Source organism: Vulpes vulpes, chromosome 3, assembly GCF_048418805.1.
Source record: "Vulpes vulpes isolate BD-2025 chromosome 3, VulVul3, whole genome shotgun sequence".
Classification (NCBI taxonomy): Eukaryota; Metazoa; Chordata; class Mammalia; order Carnivora; family Canidae; genus Vulpes; species Vulpes vulpes.
This window is the reverse complement of record NC_132782.1, coordinates 83,952,256-83,965,625: the sequence shown is the minus strand read 5'-3', so window position 1 is coordinate 83,965,625 and position 13,370 is coordinate 83,952,256. Positions and strand designations below refer to the sequence as shown.

Sequence of the window (13,370 nt, the reverse complement as noted above, 5' to 3'; positions counted from 1 at the left end):
TATAGTCAGGCTCTCCAGCAGGGTGGCTCTGATGAACTGAAATAGAATCCCTCTCATATCTTTGCAAGGCTCACTGACGCTCCAAATGGAGACACTGGCACATAAAATTACAATCCTTACATACACAAATGTGATAAATGTTGCTAGCTCTGTCTCTGCCCTCACCACCTCAGCACTGCTTTTCTATGTGGGAACTGGACCACTGCCAGGTTTCCTTCACCTGCCACCACCCACATCCCAATTCTTGCTGGTTGAAATATGGCCCGTGCATTAAAAAAGTAAGAGAAGAGGTACAGATGGCTGAAGGGAAGGGCTTCCAGGCTTGATCATCACACCAGCTTCTCCATCTTCACAGCCCAGAACCTGCAGAAGCGCTCAAGTGGGGCAAATGAAAGACAGGAGTAAGTTGACCTCATTGCGGATGATTAGCCGCCCTGGGTGGATTCTGTCGGGCAGGCCCAGACTGGAGGTCATTTCCCAGGCGTCCACAAAAGCCACACGGAGGTCAGCAAATGCAGCTCGGAGAAGCCGGTTCACCTGGAGGGTGAACCAGTCACTGCCATACACGGACTTGTAGCCAGTGTTGGCCAGCTTGATGACCACAAGAGTGCGAGGCTCCCGGGCCAGCAGTGCAGCCACAGCAGCCCTGATCCCTGCAAGTCGTTGCACAAAGGCAGATGGGGGAAAGGTGGTGAAGTGGGCGCCCAGGCCCAGCACCACCACTGTGTGGGGGCCCCCAGCCAGGCCCCCCAGCTCCCGGACCACAGAGTGCAGGGAGGCCACTGGTGTGCGCAGGGAACGCAGGGGCCAGCTGTGAGCCCGCCAGTGCAGCACTATGCCCCGAGTGGTCTCCACTGCCATCAGGGGCCCCGTCTGATATGTGGTGTGTAGATCCACAGGCTTCAGGGCTGTGGGGAGCACAAGAGGAAGCGTAGGGGTTAATATAAGAACGAACTTCCTCATTTAAAAACACAAAAGATCTAGCATGGCTTGCTTTTCTGTTAGCACACGAGTAGCCTCTGGCCCAGTCACCTGGTTATGCTCTTCCTAATCTGTAATATCGCTATTGACCTTCCAGTTACCAAGTCTGGGGGCCTATTCTCAGTCCTGAGCCACTCTGGCACCTTGGAGCATTTTGTTACCTTGATGGTCCTTTAGACGCCCCTTCCTTTCTTAGCAGTATGTTGTCACCCTCTGCAGTCTCCTTTCAGACACAACACTTCAACTCGGATTCATCCACCAGCTCCCTTCAGCCGCCCCTGGAGGAAGACTTGCCCCCATGCTAGAGAGTCAGGGCTGTCCAGTTTATATGCGTGTGCAATGGTGGCCAGCCAGGGGCCAGAGGCTTCTGACATCTGGTCTGTCACTCAGCTGTGTGCCCTCATAGATAGCTAGACGCACCTGCAGGAAAAGACCCCTCCTTTCTTCACACAAAGTCCCTGCCTGCTTATCCCACCTTGTGCTTCAGGTGGTGCCAAATCAGCTAGCAGGGGATCTGGTTTTCCCAGTGTTCTGTCATGAGCTTCTGTTCATCATTAGAAACACCTCTTGCTGGTCGCCTGGGTGGCTCAGTGGTTGAATGTCTGCCTTTGGCTAAGGGCGTGATCCTGGGGTCCAGGGATCAAGTCCCACATTGGGCTCCCTGTTGGCAGCCTGCTTTTCCCTCTGCCTGTCTCTCTCTGTGTGTCTCTCATGAAAGAATAAAGTCTTTTAAAAAAAAAAAAAGCATCTCTTGCTTAGGAAAAGTCACCTACTCCACCTGCCACACGCAGAATTATCCCAAGGCAAGCACCCTGGGGCGGGGGGGGAGTGTCACCTGAGGTTACCTAAGCATCAAATTAGTTGGAACTAGAGCTCTCTTTGTCCCTAAAGGAAGGGGCTGCACCCAGACCAACCCTCCTGGAAGACAGGGGCTTCGATCTCTCAAGCAGGAGGGTAGACAACATTCCACAGACCTCAAGGTGGGGCAGCTGGTACTTTTAGAACTTCTGTAAACAAATGGCAGCCCACATCCATCTTGTGCCAGGAAGCCCAACAAGGCTGCCCTCATGCTCAAAGGTGAGGACGAGAAATGGGAGAGGATTCTCCTCCATGAGAGCACAGACTCACCCTATGGGCCCTGCACACTTCTCTGCTGAATGATGGGAGGACAGGTAGGGGAGGTGGCTTGGTGCTGATGTTCCTTCTCTCCTTGGCTGTCATTTCCCCCCACTCCCCTATAAAGCATATTCCTTAATCCATGTTATGTTATATTGTAAAATCTGTGCACAAAAGTTGAAGGCTCAGTTGGGGACTCATCCTGCATGACACTCTCACCTCTTTTAACTTTTATCCTCCAGGGCATAAACATGAAACTCTATCTGAAACTTAGACATCTCAATTCACTTCCAATTTCGTGTGTCCAAAAGCATCATGCACATGCTCCCCAGAAGCTCCTCCCACCTCTTCAACTCAATATGAAGAATATACAATAAAAAAAAAAAAAGAATATACAATAAATACACCATCTTTTCCCACTGCTGTCTCTTGCTTCCACATCCAGTCAGGCACCCCAGTGACTTTCATTTTGAGCCCATTTCCTGTTATCCCTAGTTACCAGATTATCTCTCCTCTTTCCGGAAGCAATCAGTCAACAAGCTGTCAGTTCCTCCGGTATGATACTTCCTTTACTGCTGACCCTAATTTAGTCTCTCATCAGCCCACATGCTGACCTACAGTTGTCTTGTCTTGGACTTTCTCTTTTCAATCCAATCAACCCAACAAACTGAAAACTCTGAAAATATTCAGTGTCTCCTCAATGTCACAAGATAAATCCCTGGTTTCCCTACAATACTTTTCTTAAATTCCAACTCTGGTCCTCCAGTATCCCTTGGCAAATCCTTACTTCCAGCTAAGGTTAGGTACTCATTGTTCTTCAAACATATCTACACTCCTGTTAGAGCCTCCAATCATTGACCTAATTGTTGAGATTATGTGTAATCTGGGCACCTTGTTCCCCATCCCTGCTTCTACCCCAAGCTCAGGTATCCTCCAGGTCCTTCTCCTGAAGTGTTCTCTGCCTTCTCAAAGCCCTGGATCTTATCTTCCCTTTTTCTCTTAGGAGCCCTGCCCTCTCTCTTCACAGCCACTCACAGGGCACGGTGTCACGCAGGTACTCCCACCACTGCCGAAGCGTGGAGTCCCCCATCATGTGGACGATGTGGCCAGCCAGGCAGCCCAGGATGCTGTCAACGGTTGAGAAGGAACGGCCGGAGCAGGATAGTGAGTGCCACATGGCTTGGTGGTAGAAGCCAGAGGGCTTTGGGCCCATGATCCCAGGGTGGCATGGTTGTTGAGGGGACAGAACTGTAAACAATTATTTGTAAGCAAAACAATCTGTGGGTACAGAAGAGTCTAAAGCCACAGGCATGGAATAAGTGCTGCCTTTTCTGCAAGCCCGTGTCACTTACCCAGACTCTTGTTGCTCTCCTTGGCCACCCAGATTGGAGAAATATCCTGAGGGAGGACCTTGTCTGTCACATTCCTGAAGAGAAACCAATTGGCAAGAGGGTAGCCCTTAATGGGAATGTGTGATGGGAAGGAATCCTGGGCTGAGGCAAGATGGGGGTTCTTGGAGGAAAGGAAGTTCTCAAAGTCAAGGACATCTCTCCAGTGTCAGAAGACAATGAGTGGAAGCTAGAATTCAGCGATCCAGGGATCCAGGTTCTTGGCCTTGGTGATCCCATCAGTGCAGAGAGCAGAACTGCTTTAAAATGTAACCAGGATTTTGGTTTTATTGAGGTATGATGGGGCCAACAGATCAGGAGATGATGGCCATGAGAAAGATAAGGTGTCACTCAGAGTTCCTGAGAGGCAGGGGCACAGTGTACTACTATACCAGGCCACACAGGGAAGCACAGGGTCAGTTGGGGGCAGAGGACAACAACCTAGGTCAGGATTTTCCCAGGAAGGAATAGGCAAGGAAGGGTAAGCATCTGAGGAGATTGGTCATTTGAATAATTTCAGTGGGCTCAGGGCTGTGGAGGTAGATTGTAATTGTCAGCACCTGGCCCTGAGGTGATTTTAGGCAGGGAGGGGATATTGGCCCAGACTGTAGGAGCCAGATAAAAGGAGGCAGTGTGGTGGTGTGCACTCAGGATCGGGTGGTATGCTCAAAGCAAGTTGTTTGCTATCTCTAGGAGCTAGAGATGAGCTAGCTATCCCTGGAAGGGGCTACCCCTCCCTGGGGCCACAAGGCTCCAAAGCATCAAAGCATCACAAAAATATAGGAAATGAAAAACATGATTTAAGGCGCCTGGGTGGCCCAATCGATTAAGCATCTGACTCTGGATTTCAGCTCAAGTGGTGATCTCAGGTTGTGAGATTAACTTCCCAGTTGGGCTTCATATTGAGAGTGGTAGAACCTACTTAAGATTCTCTCTTCTTAGGTATCCCTGGGTGGCTCAGCGGTTTAGCGCCTGCCTTTGGCCCAAGGTGTGATCTTGGGCCAAAGATCAAGTCCTGGGATCAAGTCCTGCATCAGGCTCCCTACATGGAGCCTGCTTCTCCCTCTCCCTCTGCCTGTGTCTCTGCCTCTCTCTGTGTCTTTCATGAATAAATAAATAAAATCTAAAAAAAACCCTGATTTTTAAAAAAATTTTTTTATGATAGTCACACAGAGAGAGAGGCAGAGACACAGGCAGAGGGAGAAGCAGGCTCCATGCACCGGGAGCCCGATGTGGGATTCGATCCCGGGTCTCCAGGATCGCGCCCTGGGCCAAAGGCAGGCGTTAAACCACTGCACCACCCAGGGATCCCAGAAACTGATTTTTTTTTAAAAAAAGATTTTCTCTTCTTTCTCTCCTGACTCCTTGCCCACTCACTCTCTCTTTTAAAAAGCAAAACAAAAAAACAATAAAAGAAAAAAAAAACCCCATGATTCATACAAAGGGACTTGGAGCCTTTTGCAAGAAGTGCAGGCCACTCCTACTGGATTCTCCTGCCTATCATTAGACCAGCAGTCACTCCCTGACCCCTGGGATGCCTCCCCCCCCCCCCCCCCCCCGTTGCCCCTTGTGTGAACCTTCTCCCCAGGCTCTAGGCTCAGCCTTTATTCCTCCTTCCAGATTGCACTCCTTCCCTTGGTGGTCTCACTCAGCCAAGATCTCTGGCCCAGTCTTTTCTGCCAAATTCCAGGTTTATGAGCCTAACCATCTGCTCAGCATCTCCACTTGGTGTCTTAATGCACGTGACCAAACTCCTGCTCTCCACCCTCATCCCCACACCCCACTGCCCACCTGAGGTTTTCTCATCCTAGCTGATGGCAACTGGCCTTTAACAGGTGAGTGGGCCCCACACCCTGCACTCATCAGCGAGTTCTCACTTTTTGGCACATTCCTCATTTTCTCAGGACATCCTATGGGCACTGCCTTCAGAATATACCCAGAAATGAATAGCTTTAGACACCTCTACTACTGCAGCCCGAAGCAAAGGCCTCCTACCTTTCATTCTCCCTAATTATCCCTTAACCTGCAGTCTATTCTCAATGTGACCATCTGAGAGACCCTTTAACAATGTGAATTGGGGGCACCTGGGTGGCTCAGTGGTTGAGCATCTGCCTTTGGCTCCGGTCATGATCCCGGGGTCCTGGGACCAAGTCCTGCATCGGGCTTCCCATAGGGAGCCTGCTTCTCCCTTTGCCTATGTCTCTGCCTCTCTCTCTGTCTCTCATGAGTAAATAAATGGATAAATCTTAAAAAAAAAAAAAGTGAATCATATAATGCCCATCTTCTGTTCAAAATCCTGCAATGATTCCCTTTTCGCTTACAGAAGAAGACAACGTACTTACAGAGCCCTTCCTGGTCATACCATGTCCCTCTCTTAAGGCCACTGGTCTTCACCTGCCACCTCCCCGTCCTTCACTCCATCCCAGCTATTTGTCTGTTCCACAGACACACCAGGCACCCCATGGCATTTCCTCTGCCTCAAAACTCTTCTCTTAGGTATATCCTGGGTCAACTCTTTCATCCCCTTTAAGTCTTTGGTCAGATGTCACCTTCTTAATGAGGTCTACCCTGACCCTCTATTTAATATTACAGCCTGTCCCCACCATACTCCTAATCCTCCCCTGTATTTTAAATCTCCCCTAACGTTTTATTTACTATTATTTACTTATTGCTACGTTTATTGTTTCTGACCCTTCCTCCTGTCATAAGTAAGCTTTACCAGGGCAGGGGCCTTGCTGTCACTTGGCGGCTGCATTCCCAGTGCCTCCAGCAGGACCAGCAAGACTGTGCATGTAGAGGCCGTTCAGAATGCATTTGCTGAATGAAAGAACGGACTGCTTGAAGGGGCTGAGGAGAGGGGAATTTGCTTCTGAGGGGGAGAGGGGATGAGAATATTTCTACAATCTAAAAAAAACAATCTAAAAAAATGCCTGAGTATGGCCTTCTTTGAGTGTCAGGGCCTTAGTGCCCCCTAGAGATAACAGCTTCAGGAAGCAGGTGAAGGATAATCCCAGAGACTCTGGACCCAGGTGGAAATGCCTGCCCTCCCAGCAGAGCCCAAGATTACACAATTTTGGAGAGCAGACACTTTGGAGTGACCAGCATGGACAGAGGACAAAGGAAGAATCCCATATAGCCAAAGTGTCAGTTTCTTTGCAGACCCTTAGGTGAGGGGAGCTTTTGCCACCAGCCCATTTGCAGAAGTCCTCAGGTGGGACAAGGTCAAGAAAACACCTGACCTTGGGGCTACAGATTCATATCGCTACACATTCGTCACATGTGTGGTTATCTCTTTAATGCCTATCTTTTTTTTAAAGATTATTTATTTGTTTATTTATTTATTTATTCATGAGAGAGGCAGAGACACAGACAGAGAGAGAAGCAGGCTCCATTCAGGGAGCCTGACGTGGGACTCGATCCGGGACTCCAAGATCATGACCTGAGCCAAAGGCAGCGCTAAACTGCTGAGCCACCCAGGCATCCCTAATGCCTGTCTTTTATCAGTACACTCTTGGCTTGTGTGGGATGGAGCTACATCTGCTCTCCTCTCCCATCTTCAGGACCTCCAGGACTTTGGACAATGTCAGACAGGGCAGGGGCCACTCAACAGTAGCAAAACGCTTGGAACAAGATTGTAAAAGCCAACAGAGCCGCTATATGCTGTCCCTGTTCTAAGCACTTTACACATATTAATTCATTTGTTCTTCACCACAAGTCTATGAGGGAAGTACTGTTATTCCCGTCTACAGATGAAAGAACAGAGAGGTTAAATGACTTGCCAGAGATACCATGGATGGAAGCTGGCAAGTTGGAGCAGGTTGAGTCAGGATCAGAACCCACACACTCTTACTCCAGAGACTTCTGGGCTGTACCCCGAGGGACTTCCTGAGATGGATCCTGAATTTAACCTTAGATTTACTTTCAATCGACCAATGCAAAACGGATGTGTTCTTCTCCTTTTCTGACCAAAGGGAACATAAGAATTGGTTTGGAAAGACCAAGGTTTCCTGGTGCTAAATTCTCATGCCAGGAAATAAATGTTAGTGGGTATTTGCCAGACTGAGCTACTGAGAGCCTTCTGGAGTTGAGTGTCTGGTGGGGCCAGCAGGCACCTTGGCACCTCAGGAGTCTCTAGCTTGGCTCACCCCCTCCAGTCCTCAGGGCAGCCAGTGAGAACTTCTGTGCTCTCTGGGGCTGAGGAGCAACAGCCATTCCAGCTGCCATCCCTCCCCGGAACACCTCTGGCTCTTCTCTCCCCAGTCAGTGGGGGTGGCCCTCCACCCATGCTCTGCCCCCACTTAGCCATCTTCTGGGACCCTATCTTTGCCTCCATCCCCTACTCTCCCTGCTGGGACCAGACACCCAGGTCTCACACCTTAAAAAATGCCTCCTATCTCTTTGGGGTCTCTCTGTCCCCACCCCACCTCAGATCTCAAGGAAAGCAGGGCTCAAGGTAAGCCAGGCTGTTTGCCACATCTTCCCTCCTTGACTCCCATTCTCTGTCTATCCAGAGAGGCTTGCTCCCCCAAGACTGAGGACAGTTCTTAGCCATTCCCAGCTTCTAGGCTATAGGCTCTGCTCCCCTCTCATTCAGGGGGGTCACATCCATCCTCCATACTCCCCGACAACATATGCTGGTGATTTTCTTCACTACATCTCTTCTTACAAGGGCCATCAGAAGAGCAGAGAGGCCTAGAATGCTTCTCTTTTGCCAGAGATCCATGCTTCTCCTTTAAGCGTAGCTAAATTGCCATCTGCCTGACCTGCCAGGTGGGGTGCCCTTTCTCTGCGTCCTCACACCACTCCATGCATACTACACTTAAGCACTCATCACACTGTGTGTTTTTAAAAGCCGGGAGTCTCCTCAGTGAAAACTTGTAGAGGGCAGGGATGCTGACCATTACATAAAAGTAGTCAGCACTTAGTATGAGACCTGGCATGCAGTAGGAAACATGTTTAATAGAAGGGAATAGATGGATAAGGGTGGTGGCTCAGGGAGAATAATCACAGGGGCTGGGGTCAGGGATTGGGGCAGACATCCCAGATGATGCTGGGTTTCTTACCATGCCAGTAGGGCCTCCTCGTGTGGTGTAGTCACATTCCAATAATGTCCACTTGAATGCCCTACCAGTGAGTCACAGGGCAGGGTAGGGGGTCGAGCACAGAACCAGAGCTCACCAGAATCTTCATCCCTGTAGTGACAGGTAGATTCTTCCTCCCCCATTAGCAGGGGGTTAACATTGCAAGTCACAATTTCTTCATATCCTGTGGGTCCTCGGAAATAGCCCGTGAAATCAACCATGGCCCACTGGTCTCTCCAGATTCCCCGCAGGACCCCAACTGCCTCACTGGAGTGGATCAGCCGTACTTGCACCTGGGCCTGTCCAGCCCAGAGTAGGGGGAAGGACAACAGGTAGGTGCCATTCTCCAAATCCTGTATATCCCCAGGAACTCCTGCCTTCAGGTAGGGACCCAACAGCTGTGCTCGAAACAGATCCCCACCATGGGTCTTGGGCCTGCCCCGGTGGTCTCTGGCAATAAGAATGGCCTCTAGGTAGCCTCCCAGGGTGTAGCTGGTCTGAGAAGTTTTCCTCAGGTGGTAGGTGGAGGTCTGGGGACTGGTAGAGGCTAAAAGGTCTCCCCCATCTCCTGGGGTGGGAGGCCAGTGCAGAAGATGGGTCAGGTCTGAGAGCTCCTGAGGGAGAGAGCCAGAAGACTTGTGGGTTGGGTGGGGCTGTGGGAGCAGAGGAATGGTGCTGTCAAGCCAGGAAACTCTGATGTAAAAGATCTGTGGGTAGAGAAAGAAGAACCTGTCAGTGGTTTATGTCTCTTCACCTTTCTTTTGGGAAGGCATTGTCAGTTCACAAGATTTAGTTCTCTGCCTGGTGGATCTCAGGCAGGAATCCTACCTGCCCTGCCTCATGCTGCTTCTGATCCAAAGCTGGTGTCTGAGCGACCACCACACACATCTGCAGATAACAACTCATGTTTCCTGGATAAAATCAACATGAGCAGGAAGAAAGATTTGGGGGTTACATGAAGAAGAAAGAAATGTTACAGAGCAGGAGAAGAAGGAGCTATTTCCTTTATGCTGATCACTGAGACCTGTCCATGAGGCACTTACTTAAGCCCCTGGAATTTGAATTTTTTTTTTTAGTATGAATTGTTGGCATAGTTTGTGACTGAGAACTGGGGAGGTGGGACACAGTTTTACCGGGGACCCATGCAACTGGGGAATGAGACTCGATATGGTAGAGTCCCACCAGAGTCTGCCAATGGCTCTGGGAGTAGCTTGAGATTGAGTTCTTTATCCATAGGGCCTACTGGAGCTACCATCCTTTCATCAAGCCAATGGTCAATACAGTGGTCAACAACTGCGATTGGTCAACAGGAAGGGATGGCCACCTTATCAGGTTAGTGACAGGGTGGAGGCTGTCTACATCTCCTTCTCTTGGTTTCCCTCTCCATATCAAAGGAGAAATAGAGTGGAGAAATGAGGGAAGTGCACACATGAGTAGAGCATGCCTCCAGCTGACTCAAATCAGCTAGAGCCTTGGCTGAACTTGGCAAGAGGGGACAGAGGGAGAAGGGAAGGAGCAGAGGAGGAAAGCTTTTAATATGATATGCAATTGAAGTTTGAAATGAATAGAACTGAGTCTTAGAGACACAAAATCAACTGATTTCATAACTGAAATTGACTTAAAACTTATGGAATCAGAATGAGATGTGGTGGGAAGGATAGCACACAACAGACACAGTTCATAGCAACAACTGGATGAATTAAAATTGTTTCAAATTTATACTCCAACTAGGTTTTCCCTAAATTGGCTATAAGTTCTCTAGTGAGCATGGGCCTTTAGTTTCTGCAGGCTGCAGTGAACCAATTGATGGCTGTGGTCTTGCAACTGGATTTTAGTTGCATGGGCTTTAGTAAGTAAAACCTGAGCATCTGCTGTTGACTTTGATCTAAGAATCTGCTCCTAAAACTGTGGTTAGATTACCAAGACAAGAGAGCATATAGGATTGTTGTTGTTTTTTAAACTTTTTATTTTAATTAGGCTCCATGCCCAACACAGGGCTTGAATTCACAATCCTGAAATTAAGTGTCGCATGTTCTACCAACTAAGCCAGTCAGGTGCCCCTAGTTTTGTTTGTTTTGTATTTTAAAGTACATCCCCTCTACCCAATCAGCTTGAGGGGGTTCATCTGTCTAAGGGGAGATTAGGATTTGTTAAAAAGGAATGCAAAAAAAAAAAAAAGAGGATATGTAAAGGCTATGATGAAGGAGAGGAAAATGGGCTAATTTTTTAAGCAAGTTAAAATATTAAAAGCATAGTTGAGGCTTCCCTAAATGACTAGAGAACAATGGAGAAAAATATATTACCAGAAACAAACCCTTCTCTATGAAGAAAGATGTGACACAGAGAATTTTTTTTTTCTGACATTAAAGTAACAAGTTACTCAAATACTGGAAAATTCAAAAGCAGAGAAAAGGCAAATGTGTTAATCAGGAATTGCTTTTGGCTGGTAGTAACAGACATTAACTTAAGTGGCATAAGCAAGGAAGACTTATTTTTCTCTCAATGAGTGTCTGGAAATAGACATCAAGGGCTGTTTAGTGGCTCCATAAATGTAAGTAAGGATCCAGACTCCACCTGCTGTCCTAATTATGTTAACTTGCTGCTCTGTGGTGCAAGATGGCTGTACTTCCAGTGTTCATGTCCATGTGCCAGTAAGGAAAAATGGGGAATGGCAGACTGTGCTTGGTGGATTTTCTCCTTTAAATTAGGAAAGCAAACATTTTCCCAAAAGCCCCACACAGAAGACTTTGGCTTTATATTTCATTATCAGGTGTCAGTTGACCACCAGACCTAGGAGAATGACATTATCATGATTGGTTGAGACCATTTATAATTCAACCTGGAGGGCTTGAGGTTTGGGTAAGGACCTTGCTTCCCTGAAACTCAGGGATCTCTGAGGTAGTTCTCCAGAAAAAAAAAAGTCTTGGTTTAGAGGTTCTGTTTTTAGAAAAAGGTGTTTAGTAGATAATTGACAGTCCTTTACTATGCTAGATATCACCTCTTCAGTGTCTACTTCAACTATGACCTAGGTGGACTATGGATAAGGAAGAACTTCCCAGATAATGAAGCCAAGGACCAAGGAGAATGATGTCTGGGGAGCCCTTCCCAGGGGAGTGGAATGAGTACATACTGAATGCTTAACTCTTCCGTCCCTTCCCAAACCTCACCCCTAGCCTTCTTCCCAGACTCAACACCTAGAAGACTGACAGCTAGCTAAGCATAGGCCACCAACCTCAAAGCAGAACCCTGGAAAATTTCTCTGAGGACTCTGACTTGTCTTAGAGGAAGACCTATTGGTACTACCACACAGGTTCTCCAATAAAACAGCATGCCCAATCACCCTACATCGAAAAGCCACCGCCCATAAGCTTTCTGTTTATTGCTAGTATATAGAAATAGTTGATTTCTATATATTGGTTTTATTTCATTTAACTATCTTAAATTCAACTTTTGATTTAGTATTTTCTTCTTAAATGATGCTTCCCCTCCATAAGTGACATATCTACAATGTTGACTCTCTACTCCATTAACATGGTATATCTCTTATTTAGGTCTTCTTTGACTTATTTCATCAATGTTTTGTAATTTTCTGTGTATAGATCTTGGCATTATTTTATTAAATTTATATCTAAGTATTTCCCCCTTTTTGAGGGGTACTACTACTGGAAATGGTATTTAAATTTGTTTTTGTTTCCAATTGTTCACTGTTCATATATAGAAATACAATTGATTTGTATATTGACCTTTTTCCTGTGAACTTGCTAAATGTATTTATTAATTCCAGGAGATCTTTGGAGATTTCTTGGGGGTTTCTGTATGAGAAATAATGTCTTCTGTGAATAGAAAGAGTTTTATTGCTTCTTTTCCAATATGTATACTATTTTCCCCCTTGCATTATTGCACTGGCTAGGACTTCCAGTATAATGTGAAAGAGAAGTGCTGCAAGCAGGGGCACCTGGGTAGCTCAGTGGTTGAGTGTCTGCTTTTGGCTCAAGGTCGTGATCCTGGGGTCCTGGGATACAGTTCTACATCAGGGTCCCCACAGTCAGCCTTCTTCTCCCTCTGCCTATGTCTCTGCCTGTCTCTGTGTTTCTCATGAATAAATAAATAAATAAGGTCTTAAAAAAAAAAGTGCTAGAAGCAGACATCCATGCCATATTCCAGATCTTTGGGAAAAACATTCGGTCTTTAACTATTACTTATGACTAAGTAGATTTCCTCTCTAAGGATAAGTAAGTTCTCTTCTATGCCTACTTTGCTAAGACTTTTACTCATGAGTAGATGTTGAATTCCATCAAATGCTTTTTCTGCGTCTTCTGAGGTGACCACATATATTTCTCCCTTAGGCCTTTAACATGGTGAATTATATTTATTGATGTTTGAATGTAAAATCAATACTTGTATACTTGGGATAAACTCCACTTGGTAAGGACATATTCTCTCAGGAAAGTTTTTTAACTGCAAATTCAATTCTATAATAGATATAGGGCTACTCAGGTTATATATTTCTTTTTGAGTCATCTTTTGTTATTTGTGTCTTTTAAGGAATTTATTAAATCAAAGTTGTCAAATTTAGTGGCTTAAATTTGTTTCATAGTGTCTCATTATTTTAATACCTACAGAGTATTTATTAGATACCTCTTGCATTCCTAATATTGATAATTTTTGTCTTTACTCTTTTTTCCTCATTAGTTAGACTACAGGCTTATCAGTTTTATTGATCTTCTCAAAGAACTAGGTTTTAATTTATTTTCCATAATGTTTTTGTTTGTTATTTTGTTTATTTCTGCTTTGATATATATTT

General features: G+C 46.6%; 1 protein-coding gene across 1 annotated transcript; it reads right to left on the bottom strand.

The window, feature by feature from the left end:
* Nucleotides 1-375: 375 nt before the first annotated feature.
* On the bottom strand, nucleotides 376-9,472 carry LOC112935722 (NXPE family member 3-like). Its single transcript, XM_072751282.1, has 5 exons — nucleotides 9,395-9,472; nucleotides 8,549-9,219; nucleotides 3,450-3,523; nucleotides 3,133-3,345; nucleotides 376-908 (listed from the first exon to the last, which is right to left on the bottom strand). Exons 1-5 carry the CDS (start codon nucleotides 9,470-9,472, stop codon nucleotides 376-378), a joined length of 1,569 nt encoding a protein of 522 aa, XP_072607383.1.
* Nucleotides 9,473-13,370: the final 3,898 nt, after the last annotated feature.

Excerpts from the sequence above, each read along its gene's own strand:
- LOC112935722 (XM_072751282.1), bottom strand. The coding sequence starts at position 9,472 with ATGAGTTGTTATCTGCAGATGTGTGTGGTGGTCGCTCAGACACCAGCT. Across the intron at positions 3,346-3,449 it reads GGAGAGCAACAAGAGTCTGG|TTCTGTCCCCTCAACAACCA; the intron begins GTAAGTGACACG and ends AATTGTTTACAG. Across the intron at positions 909-3,132 it reads CCTGCGTGACACCGTGCCCT|CCCTGAAGCCTGTGGATCTA; the intron begins GTGAGTGGCTGT and ends TGCTCCCCACAG.